We start from the raw sequence: 18,330 nt of genomic DNA, 5'->3' as shown, positions 1-18,330 counted from the left end.
ACATCATTCTTAATGTGGAGAGTTTTGATGGATTAATGCACACAGTCTTAGCTATCATATGATCTAGACAAGACAATCTGTGCATAACATGCATGTCAACAGATGCATACAGCAAGAGAGAGCATTGTCAGATACTTACAACAGAACTCATAGAAAAATCTAATCCAAGTTGTGTGTGTGTGTGTGTGTGTGTGTGTGTGTGTGTGTGAGAGAGAGAGAGAGAGAGAGAGAGAGAGAGAGAGAGAGTCGTAAAAGATAGAAAAAACTTCAAATACCACTTCAATGATTTCACACTTTCTGACTTTAGAGAGAGAGAGAGAGAGAGATCGTCGTAAAAGATAGAAAAAACTTCAAATACCACTTCAATGGTTTCACATTTTCTGACTTTAGTACCCTATAGTTTAAAGTGTATTAATTCAGTGCCATGCGGTTTTATTTTTATCTTTTTATTATTAATTTCACTAATTTTTTTTTGTTAAATGAGTGATAAAGTTAAAACTAAAGGATATTAAAGTGAATATTCGATAAATTTAGATAGGGTATTTGAAGTTTTTTGTACATAACTTAACGAAATATTAACGAAAAAGCTGACGAAAAGATAAAAATAAAATTACAGAACATTAACTTGATACATTTTAAACCATAGGATACTAAAATAAGAAAGTACGAAACCACATGGGTGATACTTAAAAGTTTTTCTTTAAAAAATATGATACATGATCAGTGGCCATGTTACCAAAGGGCCCACACCCACTGACAGTAGTCTTTTCTATGCTGTTAACATCAAAGAATAGTAGAAAGAAAACAAGGGGGGGAGGAGCTGTCTGCTGCCCCCACATAACATGGCTGAATCCTGCAAGACCCTCTTCTTTCTGCTCACCATCCCTCCAGTTGGCTGCTTCAAAGGGGCCCTCACAAAATTCTCTTCTTTGGGTGAAGTTTGTGGATGGTCCCTCTACTATTCTGATACTGCAACTTGGTCTCTAAATTTTTCACTTAAAAATTTTAAAACTCTTTGGCTAGTTGATTTAAGGACTAATCAAGTACCGAAAATGATAGAACTCCACCATAGTCCACAAAATTACTATATGTCCTGATCAGATAAAGTTCGTTTCGAGAATATCTTTTCCTTGTCAATTCCTTGTAGGCATAATGCTACTTTCACTGTGCCCACAATAGTGACATGAATATCTACTATTATCTTCCTTCTACTTTCTGGCCTTGTTTTGAGTATACGGGAAAAAAAAAAAAAAATTACTTCTGAAGTGAAGAATTATTATAGCTCATCTTTATTGAGAAGCTTCTTAACGAGTTCTCATTGAGACAGTTTGCTGAGCCGCGCCCGTGCGTATAATTCACCTCGTAGGAGAATCTTAAAGGTCTGTTCTAATTTAGAAGTTCTCGGTCCAAATCTCAACTCCGCTTTTGGACGATGGATTCAGAGAGAGCCTGATCAGGTTGAATGAGGAGCTTCTCGTACAAGTACTTTTCAAATTTTATCGTGGTCATTATACAAGAAAAACTCAAAAAATTTCGAAACTAAAAGTAATTTTTTTTTGAAAAAAGGTAGCGAGCTATCTGCTTCATTCATTAGGCAAAATGAACTAAAGTATACATGGTGAAAGCAATTGGGGCTTTCGAAAAAAGATAGAAAGGAAAAAGAAACCAAAAGTAAGAAGAAAACTAAGAAACAACGGTGGAGGCGAGGGAGGAACATGCTGAGGGAAGGTTCAGTGAACAGCTGAGGGCTCGGTCCACTCGTAAAGCAAGCGTTTGAGATGGTTCAGCGAGACCGGAGGGATCGGCGATTTATCACAGAAGATAAAATTGTTCCTTTCAGTCCAGATCATCCACCAAACAGCCGCCAAGAAAGTTAGGCCTTTAATTCTCTTTCCTGCATCAGCTAGACTGATAGCCCTTTTCCAAAGACCCCGAACTTCATCCATGAGCTCAGTGTAAAGGAACGAGCCTTCCACACTAAGAAATAAGTATCGGACGAATACACAGTAAACTCGGAAAATTTCGAAACTAAAGTGTTCTTAGTAAAAGTTCATGGATTAAGTCACAATATCAGGTTACCAGAGGGACTATGCAAGATTCCTATATTTGAATTCTCTCTCTCTCTCTCTCTCTCTCTCTCTCTCTCTCTCAACAAGCAAGTTGCAACAAGATTCTGCTACAGTAGCTTAAGACACACACAGAGCCTGAATGGGCCCAGTAATCTCACATCACTGACCCAACAAGCTGCTGCACTACTGAGCCATTATTAGCATATCAGAGATATTTTAATAAATCAGGTTCATCTGCAGTGCCCTTAACCTTTCCCCAAAAGGAAAGTTGAGGTTGGAGAGTGGTGGCAAAATCTCAGCTCCTGTGTAAGCAGTACATGTGGGCATTTAATGATCCAAAAATGGCATATGAGACACACAATCATGAGCTTATTTCATTTCCCTTTTGTGTTTTGTCCTTTGGATTCTTGGTTTCTCAACAACTGACACCAAAAGCTCTCAAAATTTAGAAACCAAACTGTGGTGAGTGTTGTAATACTTCAACAGCAAATTAAGTGGATATTGTTTGCATCTTTTAAAAGCTTTTCAATCTAGTAACAATGGATATTTATTTATTTATTTATTAATTCACAGTTAAATAGCACTTGAGAAATATTAATGGGTAATAATTCCAAAAGAAATTAAAATATATATATATATATATATATTGATGGGTAGTTTCAATTTTTTACTCGGGCATCATCACCACGAAGGTCAGGTCTTTTCGAACACTGCTGATGATTAAAAAGAAAAAAATAAAAAACAAAATACTACAACACAATTACAATATTCCAAATTTGCTGATCTCAGTAATTACCAAATGAAAATTTACACTTGTTAGATATTTATCCCTAGCAATAAAAAAGGGGGGAAAAATTTTAAACTCTTATAAGAAATATCAATAAATTAATGCATCAGAAAGTTTCTGGGCAAGGAAAGATGATCATTTTTCGCCATTTTATCTCTTCACATAAAAAAAAAGAAAAATGAGTTCTAACTAACAATTAGATACTTATTTCGGCCGCCAATCCGAATGTCTCGTCCGCAAAAACGAGCAGCAAGAAGCAGTCATGTTACAGCTGCAGTGGGTCCGATTGCGCGAAATTTCCTCCAAGTATGAACCGTTATCTGCTAACCTGTCGACATCGAGAAAAGAGATGCTTAAAGTTTGGATTTCGAAAGCTCTGATGCTAACTCCTCTGCTTCCCTTATTCATACGAATTCGTGAAGAATATAAAGGCCACAAATTGGAAAGAAGTAAATGGTGGCAAAATGAAATTGATTGCTGTCGACGACAACGCCGCCGGATACGAACAAATGGACCCATCAGAGGCCCAAATTGGCTGATGCCAATATATTCGCGCAACAGTTTGTTCTTATCTGCCTCAGACTTTGATCCCAATTTCTTTTATGTTCTCCGAGGGGTTTCGACCCCGCTTTAGCCCTAAAAATTTGCTTCCATTAGGCTACCATCTAAAACAGATGCGACCTCAGCGTCGTACCTAAAATTCGTTGCTGCGAGGGCCAATCTCAGACCGAATGACTCTATGAAATTACATCGATACTTCCACGTACTACGCGTAACATAATCAATTCACCTCCGACCATCAAATTAAATGCGAACAACCCACCCTCAATGCTGACGCGGCGTCTATTTCAGATGGCAGAATATGTAACAGAAGGACTTAATTGTTACCGATAGTAAGAACTCGGCAGCGATACCGTCTATGAAAAATTAAATCTCACTGAATATATAGCAGGCGAAAAGCATCGATAATTTACTCGACTATGTCTTACCAGCTTTGTCCTTCGGAGTACTTTCGGAGGGAGAAGCTCCGGAAATTGGCTCCACTGAACTCTGATGCTGCTGCGCTGTTTTAGGTCCGTATGCATCACAATTCATCGCCTGCAAAAAAAAAATTCATGTGAAAATCTTTTAGAAAAAATAGGAAAAAAGAACAACATATAAAAAACAGAATGTAAATTCGTACAAGAGCGACGAACCTGAGATTGTAGCGGAAGATGATTAAGACCAAGTAAACCAGCTCCGAGAGGTACATTCGGCATTTGGTTGGAGAAATTTGCCGCGTTTGCTGTAGAAGTTGAGGCCATAAACTGATTATTCATGAATGGCGCTCTCGACATCGGAACCGGACTATGCAGCGAAGGGATGGAGGCAGGACCCACGCGCGACATGTATTGGTGGAACCCGCGAAACATCATCGGCCCCATACCAGTTCCCATCCACAGAAACTGCGAGACATGTAAGAACAATTTTTTTTTTCTCTTTCTCTAAGCAAATCGATGATTCGAAGTAAGAACGAAAGAAAATAGAAAATTGTTTCTGACCTGAACTTGCAGTTGAAGCGACTTCAAGTACTCGATCGCCTCATCTAATATAGATGCTTTGTCACTCTGAAATTATCAGCACTAGCATATTGAAATTTGTATTTTTTTTTTTTTTCCCTATGTGCAGTTGCACACAATTATTTTGCTGTAACCATGTATAAGATTGCTTAAACACCAAACTCTCCGAATTGACTAAAAACTTGAAACTTTGTGTATGATACGAAATTGCCGCAACAAAGACATCTTACCTTGTTGCAGTGAGGTATGAGCTCTTGCAGTGCTCTCATTTTCTCATTAATTCTATCTCTTCTTCTCTATCGAATAAAAGATATAATAAGACTATGAGCTGCAACTAAGTTAAAAAAAAGAACGAAAAAAAAAAAAGGATCTTTGACAATTCTCACCCTCTCTGACAGGTTGTGAACTTCAGCAGCACGGCTTCTGCGCGTAGATGTAGACCGCTGAGCCTGGTTATTCGCCTCGACGGATTCATTCTCCGCGTCCTACATAATTTCAAGCACCGTTTTGAAAGATGAGAAATTACTACAAATCAAGACTCCAAAATAGAGCTTCTACTTTACCTCGCTGAGGCTTTCGAATTCCTCCATTCCTCTTTCCTTTCTCTTGTTGTTGTGTTGTTCCGTTCGTCCGAAACCGAAACTACAACCGGAACGGCCCGACGACGAAGCCACAGCGGCTTCTTGCGAAGCCAATCTAGTGTGAGCTTCTTCTTTCGAGCTTCTTCTCGAAGCGGAAGCTCCGGCGTCGCCGCTCGCAATCTGCCTCAACTTAGCAGCCACTTGAATTTGGTTGCTCACGCAAATGCTTGACGCGACCGTCATCATCGACGACGACGACGCTCCCGCCACTCCCAAACCCCCACTCTCCACCCTCTTCTCCCCCGGTAACGGATTCGACGCCCCTGCATCACCACCCTTCCATTGTTTCGCAAAGTGCGAGAAGTCAACCGCATCATTCTCCGCGCCCGGTCGCCCTTCGTCGGCGTTCGGCATGTCGAAAAAGAACTCAGAGTAGAAATCCCTGTCGATCGAATCCTCGAGCGGGTATTGGAACCACGACGCGGTCTCGTCTCGAGTAAGACTGCTCGTGGCCGCAACGGTCGCCGCTGATTTCAGCATCGGTTCATCGTGCTTACGCAATTGCTTGAATTCGGGGGCTAAGGCCGGGGGTTTTCGATGAGTTTGGCTCTGCATGACAACATGCCCATTCTGCCACAGCAGTTCTATGAGCTCATTGTCTGCTCTGCATCATCATCATCAGAACATGAAAACAAATGTTGAGACTAGTAAAACTTAAAATTGAGCTAAAATCGGAGAAAATTTTCGCGACAAGGGACTGACCCAATAGGTTCCTTTCGATCCGGCGCGGCGACGAGATCTCGAAGAGATCGCGATTCGTCGTCCATGTTCCAATTCGGAACAAATTGGTTCATTTGATCTGCTTATTGAGATCTACTTCACACAACACTGCAACTATTGAAAAGCAAATGAATTGATCTTATTAGGAGATCATATATATAATACATAACACATTAGCAAGTTGTGTAGTTACATGCATGCACAATATAGTTGAACATTATTAGAACATGGATCATATATGTAACATGGCCAAGGCATAAAATGCACAATAATAAGTGGAATTTGAAGGGGAAACAAAAAAAAAAAAAAATTAATAAGGATTCTACAATGAATATTGGAGATGGATCATAGATGTAAAGATCAAAAAGATACAGCACAAAAGAGGAAGTGTTTTTTTTTAATGCAAAAAGAGGAAAAATCATGCAGTAAAGGGAAAGGAAATGAACTTTTTGTATAGTTTAAAACAAATCAAAATAGTGAAAATACACACCTGTAAACATAAAATAAAAAAGGACCCATTTATTAAAATGAATGATGAATTATGACAAGTTTAAAGCACAAAAAAATTAGCTACTCAGATGAGCAAAAAATTGCAGCTTTTTCATGAAGCCAAAAGTGGTGAAATCCATATAAACAAAAAAAAAGAAAAAAAAAGAAAGAAAAAAAAAAGGAATAGGAGATAAATAAAAATAATAATGGGTACAAAAAAGATGACCTTTTTGCAAGAGAGCTTAGCTTCAACTCTTCTTACATTTGTTCCACTCCATAGCTTCAACACCGGAGAGTTTATAATTACACAACAAATATATATTTATACATAGGCCCCTCATTGGTTCCGTATTTAGTGTTTAGTATTTCGTTTTTTAATTTTTTTTTTTTTTTTACTTTTATGCGGACGGATTCGGATTGAGAATAGGACGTGATATTAGTACTGGAATAGTACTGTGCGGGCACTCGCATTACACTTTCATGTGTAGCTCAAGTAAGGAGATTATATTATATAAAATTAAAACATTAAAAAATATTAAAAAATTAATATCTGTTTTATTTTCATATACAATAATATTAGGAAACACATATATAGGAGTCTCGCACACGAGGAATTCTACACTGTCACACTTGCACCACGTCATCAATAACAAGCCAATCACATTCCTTCTTTTTAAATAAAAGTACAATAAAAATATTTTTTTACAATTATGATGGGACATATATTCTTAAAAGGATTAATTTGATTGGTTTGTTACGCCACGTCACTAATATACCCGTTACATTCTAGAATTTTTCCTCGCACACACAGACATAAATACGAATACGGATGAACACTTATAATAAAATATAATATTATTAATATAAATATATATATATTATTGAAATATTGTTATAATTTTAATATGATTAAGTGTGAATAAAATTTTTATTGATAGCTCATATATTTAAAGAAAAAATAAGTTTCACCATGCATAATTTTTTTTTATATATATCGTCCAAAATAAATTTATATATATTCATAGAAGAAACAAAACTTTTATCATCTCATATAATATATAAGTAAAAAAAGTATAATAGATTTTTTAATTGTTTAATGGGTCGAAATGTGGATGCGGACAAACGCGCATTCATAACGTGTCCACGACGAACAAGAGTCTGACGCAGACATACAAAATTTATAACCATATTTGTAATAAATAAGCATAGACAAAAATAATACGAAAGTTTTACTAAGGCATATATATATATATATATATATATATATATATATATATATATCCTAATATATTATATATACGAGTTGACTATAAACTTTACAATATCATCATCAGTGCTATAAGGTTTTAAGCCATTTGACTACTTTTGATTATTAATAGCCCTTGGATTAAATACTCATTCACTAACCACCACCTAATCAACCATCCTCTCAACCCACCAATACTCTCCATCCAAAGCTAAAAACACACAGTATCACCCATGAATACTTACAATAATTACATAGCCCTACTCTAATATATAGTATATATTATATTATAGATGAGGCACTATGAGCAATCGTGAAGCACAGAGCCTTCCGTGCTTCCAGTCGTTTTGATTTGCGACTTTCGAATCGTCGATCGCGCTTCTTTAAACTTGATTTAGAATATTTGGAGTACTACAAGAATAACTATTATTAATATATTTCAATAATCATTTGCCTAGTGATCGAATGGGCTCAAAATCAACAAATTTCAATGGCCGTAGTGAGCCGTTTGCAAGTTTAACGGTGTAGAAATATCCAAATCATGTGAAATTTTAATAGAAAATTTTTTATACTATATAAAACAAGATCAATATCTTTGATTAAAATTTTAATGTCATATTATTACATTTTGTAAGATTTTTATTTTCAGCCGTTGATTTTGAGCCCTTTCGTTCACTAGGCAAATGATATCGTAAAATTATAAAATTTATTTTCTAGGTACTCCAAATACTCTAGATCAAGTTTAATGGAGCCGATCGACTATTCGAAAGTCGCAACATCGAAAACAAGCTAGAAGCACGGAATGCTCCGTGCTTCCGATAGCATAATAGTCTCACACACACTCTCTCTCTCTCTCTCTCTCTCTCTCTCTCTATATATATATATATATATATATATATATAGCATCAAATGTAGCTGTGTAAGTAATATATATATTTTCCAAAAAAGAGTTATATAAAGTTCTTTATAAATGCGACTACGATGAGTAATTAGATATCTTTGTCAAACCAATCTTTAAAATCCGACGAATTAAACCAGTTTATATATATTTTGTTTGATTTCGTACTTATTTCAGAGAATGGATCTAAACCCCTCCAAATTATGTACATGAATGCATCGTAATTTACTCACCAAACGCATCAGCAAAATCTAAAATTTAACAAGAAATTAAGCTTAGAATCTAAATATAAATTTTTAATAACTTTTTTCTTATGTAATAATATTATGTGGATAAGTGAATGATTATAGAAAATGAACTTATACGATCTCTTTCAATTGAGAGAGAGCTTAGAGCGGGCTCTAATTTTGTGTTACTTAAAAGATTTATTTAATAAAAACAGATTAGAAATATAATAAGATATTTAAAACCGAAATTTTTAATTCCCCCCGCATATTGGCTTATGAAGGTACGTCCGCATAGAACATTTTTTTTTTTCCCGGAGAGGAGTTGAGCGCGAAATTTGATGCAGCCGTAATTTTCGTCAGCGTTGCCGATTCCAATGACCGCATAAATTTTGACTTACGCCGCTTCCCAATTTGGGAAGGGTCTCGTCGTGTTCACTATTTTATTTATTTTATTTTTTTTATGTTTCATTTTTTAGCTTTAAAAACATAATATAAATAAATATAGTTAATTGTATCGTTATACTCTAATATTCACCTATTTTCTACTTTAAAATATATTTAATTTTGTTATTTATTTTAACTTAATTTTTGTTTTTTAAAATATTTATTAATTGTAATATTGATATCAATATTAATGAATATTTACAGTGCCCGCACTAAATTTTATATTATAATTTTTCTATAATTTAACAAAATTTTTGTAAGTATCGAGTAGTTATAGAATGAAAGCATGTGTTTGCATCGGACAATAGAAAAAATTATTATTCATTATCAAATTTATATAAAAAATTATAATTCTTTCAAATTTATTATTATTATTATATATATATATATAGAGAGAGAGAGAGAGAGAGAGTAATTTTATTGATTCAATTAACCAGGGCTAAAACTACGCTCAACTCGAAATTTGATCCGATTTAAACTCAATCAATTGTTAAACGAGCCAATTTCTATTTTTCTTTTTTTGTTATCCTCTTTATTAATTTTTTTCGTTAAATCAGTAATAAAGTTAAAACTAAAGAGTATTAAAGTGAATATTCGATAAATTATAAATGAAGTATCTGAAGTATTTTATATATGATTTAGCGAAAGTTAACGGAGAGGCTGACGAAAAAAAACAAAAAGAAATCACAAAGTAATGAAATCACTTTAAAGTATAGAGTACCAAAGTGAGAACGCACGAAACTATAGAGATGTTATTTGAAGTTTATCCTAAATTAATTGCATGCATGTATGCATGCAATAAATTGAAACCATTTTCTTTAAAAAAAAAGAGTAAAAATAACTGGATGTCCTTGAAGTACTGGGAGATACAAATTCTTTGGTTTTGATTCTGTGGGCGTGCAATTAATGTATTGTAAATTTTATTTTTCTCAAGAAAGAAAAAAAGCTAGTTTTGTCGAACGGATCTGTTTGATGCGGTTGGAGCTTCTGTCTCACCCTTATTTCTGTGGGCGTAGAAGATATTAGAAACACTAGTTTATTTGAATGCATATCTGTTTGACGTAGCTGGAGCTTTATTTATATATATTCACTGTTTGAACAATTTCTAATCTGAAGTTCAAAACAACTCGTCGATTAGTAATGATCAGTTTCTAATTCGAAGATTATTCACTAGAGTTTAGTGTTAAAGATCAACATAAGAGTTTTTTATATATTTTGATAGGTTTAAAATATGAACTTGAATTAAATAGAAAAAAAATTACTAATACTAATTTTCGATGACTCAAATTCTGAATCTCTTATTCTGATACCATGCTAAAAAATAAGATTGAATTAATAAAAAGCGATGTTAGAAGCAGATGCTATATGTGAGCTGTTACATGTTAACTTGTACTCCTATTTTATAGGTGTAAATTTTTACATCCATCGTTTTTAATTTATACAACTAGCTAATTTTATGAAGAGACTTTTGTTCTCTAAAAACTTAAGTCATCAGAAAACTATATTTTTAATATTTATATTCACCACTCTTTCTCACATTTAAATTCAAAATTTTTTGATAGATCCAAAACGTGAACTTGAATTAAATAAAAAAAAAACTAAATTACAAAAAAATAATGTTTTAAATATTTTATATTCAACACTTCAATCCAACTAATAATTAATTTCAACTAATTCTCTGAAGATAAAAGAATATCACAAACTACTCATATATTTTTTTATTCTTAATTAATACTTCAATAAAAATAAATATAAATAAATATCATATATGACTCATCAATTTTGTTAAATAGTGGTAGAATTTTTTTGGGGAATTTGCTAAGTTTATCTCTTAAGAAAAAGAGCAAGAATATTCTAACACTTTTATAATATTTTAACACCATCCATTCATTTTTTTTTTCCAAGTCATTTTTATAATATTTTAACACCACCCATTCATTTATTTTCCAAGTAATTTTTGGCCACAAAAAGATCCTCTTCTCTCATTTACCTCCCATTTATTTTTTATTTTTCTTTTTTTTAAGGGGGGAAAAATTTAGTGGTGAAGGAATGGGACAAGGCCATGTGGCTCACATTTTCTCTTCTCCTTTTTTTTATTTCTTAATTTGGTAAATATGCATGGAAAACCCCCCAACTACATTTCTTTTGAAATTGCTTTAAATTTTATTTTATTTTTAGAATTGACATATTTAATTTTAAAAGTTTTTTAAAAAATATTTTTAGCTAATTAAATTAATTTTTTATAATTGACATATAGAAATATACGCTACTTTTTTTTCTGATGAAATAGCAAAAAATATATTTTAATCAAGTCATTACAATATGCATAATAAAATATTACTTATAAATTCAATTTGCTTATAATTTTCAGCGTAGCCTTAGGTTCTATCTGCGATTACTAGAAAAATATGTTATATATGATAAAAAATGTGGTAGGACAACATTTCATTATATATATATATACTAGTAAAATGTACGTACAAATGCACGTAATAATTATTAGAAAAAGTTATAATTTTTTTAAATTATTTTTTAATTTTAGGCCATATTTTATATGATTGCCAAATATGTATCTAAAAAATTTAAAATAATAAATCACGCTATTAAGAAAGATATGCTTTAAATGATAAATAATTAACAATAATCTCTAATGCAAAAATTACTTTTGAAATTAAATAGAAAAATAAAATATGTTAGGAAATAAAATTTTGAAATTAAATAGAAAAATAAAATCCGTTATCTTAAAAAGAAAATATATTTTGAAATTAAATAGATAATATCTAAAAAAGATATTTTAAAATAAAATAAAAAATATCTTTTATAGATTGTCACACCCGTAATCTGTTATAGAAAACTTACTTTGAAATTAAAATAAAAAATTTATAATTACGTATTCATTACTGTTTTTATTTCTATTTTTATTCTTATTTTTAAAATTTTTTCGTACAGAAGGAGGAAAATGGGCGCTAAATTTTTCCGTCGAAAAATGAGTCTGTCGACAGACCCAAATTTGATATACGTGCTTTTATATATATATATATATATATATATATATTGCATTGTGTAGATCGTAATGATTTTATTCAGATATAATTTCCACAGTTTTATTAGAAAGCGCAAAAAATAATGCTTAACTATGATAGATAGCCCACAAAATGGGTCCTTATATATTAGCAAACATTTTTATTTATATATGATTAAATTACAAAAAAATAACCCTTTAATTGTAGCCTCAGTTTCAATTATTCTATGCTAAAAAAAAAATTACTAATCTTTTATCTTACTATCATCTCAACTAAGTTCAAAATTTAATTTTTAAATTGGATTGCAAAACTTTATTAAGATGATCGGATCACATTCTATATGTATTTATACTGTATTTACAGTTCATGATGTTAACACTTACAACACTTTGTAGTAAAATAATAATAATTATTAAGTTACTTATATATGTATATAATTAAAAAAATAAAATAAATGTTACAGCTGTGACGTGCCCAGTTACATTGTAGGGTATTTCGGTGGTTTTGTGTTCTTTAAATTATATATAAAAGTGTTACAAAAGTGCCCAATTATACTCAGTATTCGTATTTTAACAAAGGATTAGATGCATACAATCCTCTACAAATATAGTGAATTACAAATATATTCCTACAAAGTTAACTTTTATATGTTGTTTATGCAAAAGTTCTAATATTTTCAAATATATCTCTCTGTTTTGTTACCATTAGAGAATTGTTTATATTTTCAATTTTGTCATCATAAATATATCTCTCCAAAAGTCATAATAGTATAATATAAGAAAAATAAAAATATTAAATTATTTTATAAACTAATCAAGGTTAAATATTTAACCTATGATTAACTAAAATTTTATAACGGATTCTAACAGCAGGAGCATATTTGAATATATTAGAATTTTTACGGAGACAAAATATAAAAGTTGCATTTTATAAGAATATATTTGCAATTCAATATATTTATAGAAACGTGTATGCAATTAACCCTTATATAAAAGATTTGGAGTTGCAAAACAAAGCTTTTTGGATAGAGTTTACTATCTAGAAAATGACAAAAATAAGCTAAAAATTGAGAAACATCCAAAGTGACAAACTTTTTTGATGTTTATAATTAAGTTTTATAGTTCAATTTAGTGACTAAATACTACTTTGTTGCTAATATAATAATATGTCAAATAATATTAAATAATATTTTGCCTTCAAAAATTTATATTGTCAGAAAATAATATTTTTATATTCAAAACTTTTCAATATGTCTTGCTTCGAGACTCTTAGATAGACTAAATAAATAAACTTGAATATTAAATGTGAAATAATTAAATGAAGCTATGCGCTGAAGAGTTTTTAAGCTTGATTAAATGTGAATAAATTAAATGAAGTGAGGAACATACTATGTTGAAAATGTGAAACAATCGTTTGTCTCGAAAAGTTTAAATTGTCGAAGAACAATATTTTTGATATTTATATTAAATACAGTAATATAAACATTTTAGTTATTGCTAATAGCGACACATTAGTTTTTCATTAATTAAATTGGATCATGAGACTCCATTGCAACAATCTAAAAAATTCAAGTCAAAAGTTGCAAAAAATGTAATTTAACCAACATATTTTATTTTAGCTATAATACCTTCAACTTTATAAGGTCCCAAAACTCATTCATTTAACCTTTACCCATAAAAAGAATAAGCTCCTCAACCTTATCCTCTAACAGGATCTTATTCCACATCCAGGTATCTTTGACTAAAATATCTTGTCAAAAAAGTAAAGGAAAAAGTCAAAAATAGGGCCTTAAAAACCTATATTAATTATTCCTATATTGGTAATGATATATCATGTAACTTCTTATCCATAGCAACTGGGGTAGCGTTTGGTTAGGAGATAGGGATAGGAATAGGCCCTTATCCCCTTTTATATCCAAACGCTAATTTTTTAGCCGAGAATAGTAGTTCTCGGTTATTCTCACCAACACCTTCATTTTCTATACAAAACTACCTAAAATTATTCTTATCCTCCGGAACAACCCAATTTTCATCCAAACATTATTTTTTTTATTCCCATACTTGTACCTATTCCTATAATAGCTAGTTCTTGCTTATACCCGAACCAAACGGTACCTGGAAGAATTATAAACTCAGAATAACTTTTAGAGCTGGGCCGTTTGGTTACATGTAATTACAACTACGTATGCTTCAATTATAACTATATGTAAATTTAAATTCAGTATTTAGTTTGATGCATTCGAATCCGTACTATTGCAGTTGGAACTACACGAGGAGGCCCAACTGCAGCAGTGGCGTAGTTCCAATTGCTGCAGTTGGATAGAGTATAAAAAGTAAACTTACCTCTCTAATCATTTTAATAAATAATAATTTTTCTATATTGAAGGCCATATAAAATTTTATAAATGTACTTTTCAACTACACACAATTAAACAAATTATTTATAATTGCAATGTCTTCTACTGCATCCAACCAAATAAGATATATATAGTTATAACTATTGCATCTCTAACAGTATATTACAGTATTGCATTTCTAATTACATCCGACCAAACGGCCCCTTACATTTTGCAATTAATTGGAATAGCTTTATATACTTGTTCAATAGATTCTGAGTTTCAATGAAATGGACCAAGGCCCATTATGGGCCCAAATTGGGCCCATTTACGTTTTTGGTCCTTGTAAGGCTCAAACCTGTTTGGGCCCAACACTGTCTCGTGCCAAGTCGAAACAATAATGAAATATTAATTTTTTTAATTAGATAGTTTTAATACAAAGAGCATTTCTTAGATGATCTTTATGAATTGATGTACCCCACCAACCAATCAAACGTCCAAAGAAATAGTGTCTAACAAAGTGCGTGGCGCATGCATAACAGGTACAGTCGGGGACATTCGTATTTCATAGTTAAAGATAAAATTTTTGAAGAATAACGATTATTTTATTTAATTCAATATGGTATCAGAGTATAAAATTTTAACCAATTCAATTTAAGTTCACGTGGTGGATCTATCGAAAAATTTTGAGTTAAGATGTGAAAAGAAGTATTGAATATAAATATTAAAAATACCGTTATCTGATAATTTAAGTATTTGGAGAGTAATGCAGGATAAATTATTTCGCATTATTTAATAAAGAAATACTTATTGCATTTGGTAAATCATAAAATGTAATATTCCGACCATGTATATATACATAAACGAACACTAAACGAAACCAAAATCTAAACAACAATGTAATAAATAAAGTAAAACCCAAACTCCCAAACACAACAAATCTAAAACAAAGCAAATCACAAGCAAATACATATATATATTATATATATATATATATATATATATATATATATATATATATATAAGGACTCTCCCTCTACTATAAGTAGACTCCTTAAACTCTTATTCATCTACGTACGTACGTACCATGCACGCACAGGAAACAAGCACCCGGGGCTCGTCACCAACACTTCTCTCTTTGTATATGTAACACCTCATGGTGCTGCTGCGGTGGCGGGATGGTCGTCGGCCGGAGGCGGGACGTGGAAGGGGAAGGGAATCTTCGGGATTTCCGGGATGGTCGGAATTTCAGGCATCGGCGGCAACTCGACCTTCGGGATGTCCGGAATGTGCGGAATCGGCGGTATCTCGACCTTCGGGATCGGTGGCACCTCGACCTTCGGGATCGGCGGCACCTCGACCTTCGGGATCGGCGGCACCTCGACCTTCGGGATCGGCGGCACCTCGACCTTCGGGAGCGGAGGCTCCTCGACCTTCGGGATAGGCGGCACCTCCACCTTCGGAATCGGTGGCACCTCCACCTTCGGGATAGGCGGCACCTCCACCTTCGGAATCGGTGGCACCTCCACCTTCGGGATAGGCGGCTCCTCAACCTTCGGAATCGGTGGCACCTCCGTGGAAGGAGTGGCGTCTTCGAGCCGGCGGGCTGCGTTGCTCGTGCAGGTCGCGACGAGAACAAGCACAGCCGCGAGGAGCAGAGAAGCTGTTTTAAAAGCCATGCGAGAAGCGGGAGAGAGTATCACAAAAGTGATTAGAGCTTTAGGTGTTGGAGATTGGTTACTACTACTTGGGGCTTGTGATGATGAGATATAGCATTGCATGGGGATTATATGGTGTTTATATAGTGAGGAGGGAAAGGGAGTTGATGTGGAGGAGATTAGGGTTAGATTGGTGGTTGGGATTCAATTGGGTTAAAGTTGCTTGCTTTGGTGAGAAAAAAAATGAGAAGAGGTAGATGTGTTTTGTTGTTAGTTCACCAATCCTAACAATTATTATCTCTCTAAGCTTACAACTGTCAATCTATGGTAGGGGTTATTTTTTCACTATACCTTGTATACCACATCACAAATACACCTCAAAACTGCTAAAATGTGGTCTTAATTTTACATGTGCTACAAATTCTCTTCAGGTTTCGGTGCGCATAAACTTTAGATACCGCTCCTCTAGTTTCGTACTTTTTTATTTTACTACCTTGTGGTTTTATGTGTGTCAAGTTAGTGTCCTGGGGTTTCATTTTTATCTTTTCGTCAGTAACTTCGTTAATATTTAATTAAATATATGCAAAAACTTCAAATACTTTACCTAGGTTTATCGAATATTCACTTTAATATCCTTTAGTTTTAACTTTGTCATTAATTTAACGAAAAAAATTAGTGAAATCGATAATAAAAAGATAAAATTGAAACCACGGGGAACTAAATGGATACACTTTAAACCACAAGGCACTAAAGTAAAAAAGTGTGAAACTATATGGGTGGTATTTGAAATTTTTCCTAAAATTTTTATTCATTGTTCGTAAAAGTATATTCATCTTACTTACCAATTAGTCTATCTGTCTGATTATCACTTAAATCGATATTCACATTTTAAATGGACTGTCGAGTCAGTAATTCGCTGCTGTTTTTTGTGCACTCTGCAAAATTTGCATCGCATAAGCCAAAATAGGAGAATTCCATGTACTTAAATGTAAAAAAAAAATTTCAATAGGAAAAAACAATATTTTCTAAACTAAAAAAAAAGTTTTAGCTTTGATTATATCTATCGCGACACATAGCATCCATTAATTGGTGTCTCAATTCGCGTAGGTCAAAAAATCATCAGAGACTAGAAATTAGTTGAATGATTAATTTTAGATACAATGTGGGGCAAATTGCAAATACAAATTATCTCAGGGACTATCATGTGACTAATACCCAGTGAGAAGGCAATCATGCAATATCCAAAGATCAAAGAGACCCAATTCAAAAATGTTGACTATTTAATTGCGTTCCAAGCTCAAATCACTCTTAGCCACAAACCGAGAGTTACCTATTCCTGCAACTTCCAAATTTTAGCACCCTATAAACATTTCATTTACGTAATCTAATAAAAGATTCATACATAAACATCTCTACCTTCACGAAATACATTAGAATTTTTAAGGATAATCTCCATGAATCGCCTCTTCTTCGCAATCTTAGTTGCGGCGATCTCCGTCTCCGATGTAAAATCTTGCGATGCCGCGCGGCTTTTAACGGATTTACCTCCGGACGCAGTTGCGACAGCGGTGGCAGCGGCAGCGGCGGCAAATGTATCATCTTTCGCGGACATGATTCCCGCTGACCTTCCAGCCGATATTCCGCCCATTCCCGCGGATCTTCGCGCTGACCTTCCGGCCGTTATTCCGGCCATTCCGAAGCTGCCGAACTTGTCGGTGGAGATACCGGACTTCTCGCTGCCGCCGATCCCGTCGCCGAAGATTCCGCCGTTGCCGAGCTTCTCCTTTCTTGGTGTTCATGTCCATCTCCATTCCCTCTTATCCTCCATGCTTAATGGACACAATTGAGTTTTTTTTTTTTTTTTTTTTTCCTCCCCTTTTTTGTTTAAACGATGCAATTGTTGAATGATGCTATTCAATGTGAGTGAATTGAATGTATTGTAACAAAACAAGGACTAATTGTACAATCCTGATACCATAATATATCTTAATTACTACCAAATTGAAACACTTGGGCTTCTTGAGAAAACAAGGACGAATTGTATGTTTCTTCTTATGATTGGAAAGAAACATACAATATCTACAACAATTTAAGTACTAAAATATTTAAGCATAGATGATAGTACAGTGAGTAACCATTAATTTGACCCTGGAAAATTAGTGAGGCAAAAAAATTGAGGGAGGAAAATAAAACAACATGTGGAACTAATCATTCATGTAGGGTTAAATTATTAT

The 18,330-nt window shown here is 33.2% G+C and overlaps 2 protein-coding genes across 5 annotated transcripts; both read right to left on the bottom strand.

Moving 5' to 3' along the window:
- On the bottom strand, positions 2,830–6,567 carry LOC109714928 (transcription factor PIF4-like). 3 transcript variants are annotated; one of them, XM_020239679.1, is made up of 9 exons: positions 6,492–6,567; positions 5,759–5,884; positions 4,979–5,660; positions 4,802–4,900; positions 4,646–4,711; positions 4,398–4,463; positions 4,053–4,301; positions 3,846–3,954; positions 2,830–3,184 (listed from the first exon to the last, which is right to left on the bottom strand). In XM_020239679.1, the coding sequence occupies exons 2-9, from the start codon at positions 5,848–5,850 to the stop codon at positions 3,180–3,182; spliced, it is 1,368 nt and encodes a 455-aa protein (XP_020095268.1). In that variant the 5' UTR covers positions 5,851–5,884; positions 6,492–6,567; the 3' UTR covers positions 2,830–3,179. The 3 variants fall into 3 exon arrangements, with proteins under 3 accessions (XP_020095268.1, XP_020095267.1, XP_020095269.1); XM_020239678.1 differs by having other exon boundaries at positions 5,759–5,890; positions 6,492–6,550; XM_020239680.1 differs by having other exon boundaries at positions 4,979–5,655; positions 5,759–5,890; positions 6,492–6,550.
- LOC109714955 (proline-rich protein 4-like) lies at positions 15,476–16,207 on the bottom strand. 2 transcript variants are annotated; one of them, XM_020239720.1, is made up of 2 exons: positions 15,800–16,207; positions 15,476–15,751 (listed from the first exon to the last, which is right to left on the bottom strand). In XM_020239720.1, exons 1-2 carry the CDS (start codon positions 16,115–16,117, stop codon positions 15,593–15,595), a joined length of 477 nt encoding a protein of 158 aa, XP_020095309.1. In that variant the 5' UTR covers positions 16,118–16,207; the 3' UTR covers positions 15,476–15,592. The 2 variants fall into 2 exon arrangements, with proteins under 2 accessions (XP_020095309.1, XP_020095308.1); XM_020239719.1 differs by having other exon boundaries at positions 15,476–16,207.

This window comes from Ananas comosus, linkage group 9 (genome assembly GCF_001540865.1).
Source record: "Ananas comosus cultivar F153 linkage group 9, ASM154086v1, whole genome shotgun sequence".
NCBI classification, from domain to species: Eukaryota; Viridiplantae; Streptophyta; class Magnoliopsida; order Poales; family Bromeliaceae; genus Ananas; species Ananas comosus.
The sequence above is the reverse complement of the archived record's forward strand: the minus strand, read 5'-3'. Positions and strand labels throughout refer to the sequence as shown.

Bases quoted from the DNA above. Each gene is read 5' to 3' on its own strand.
- LOC109714928 (XM_020239679.1), bottom strand. From the start codon at position 5,850: ATGAACCAATTTGTTCCGAATTGGAACATGGACGACGAATCGCGATCT. The intron at 5,661-5,758 runs GTCAGTCCCTTG...ATGATGATGCAG, and splicing joins GATCGAAAGGAACCTATTGG to AGCAGACAATGAGCTCATAG. The intron at 3,955-4,052 runs GTTCGTCGCTCT...TTTTTTTTGCAG, and splicing joins ATCTTCCGCTACAATCTCAG to GCGATGAATTGTGATGCATA.
- LOC109714955 (XM_020239719.1), bottom strand. From the start codon at position 16,117: ATGGCTTTTAAAACAGCTTCTCTGCTCCTCGCGGCTGTGCTTGTTCTC.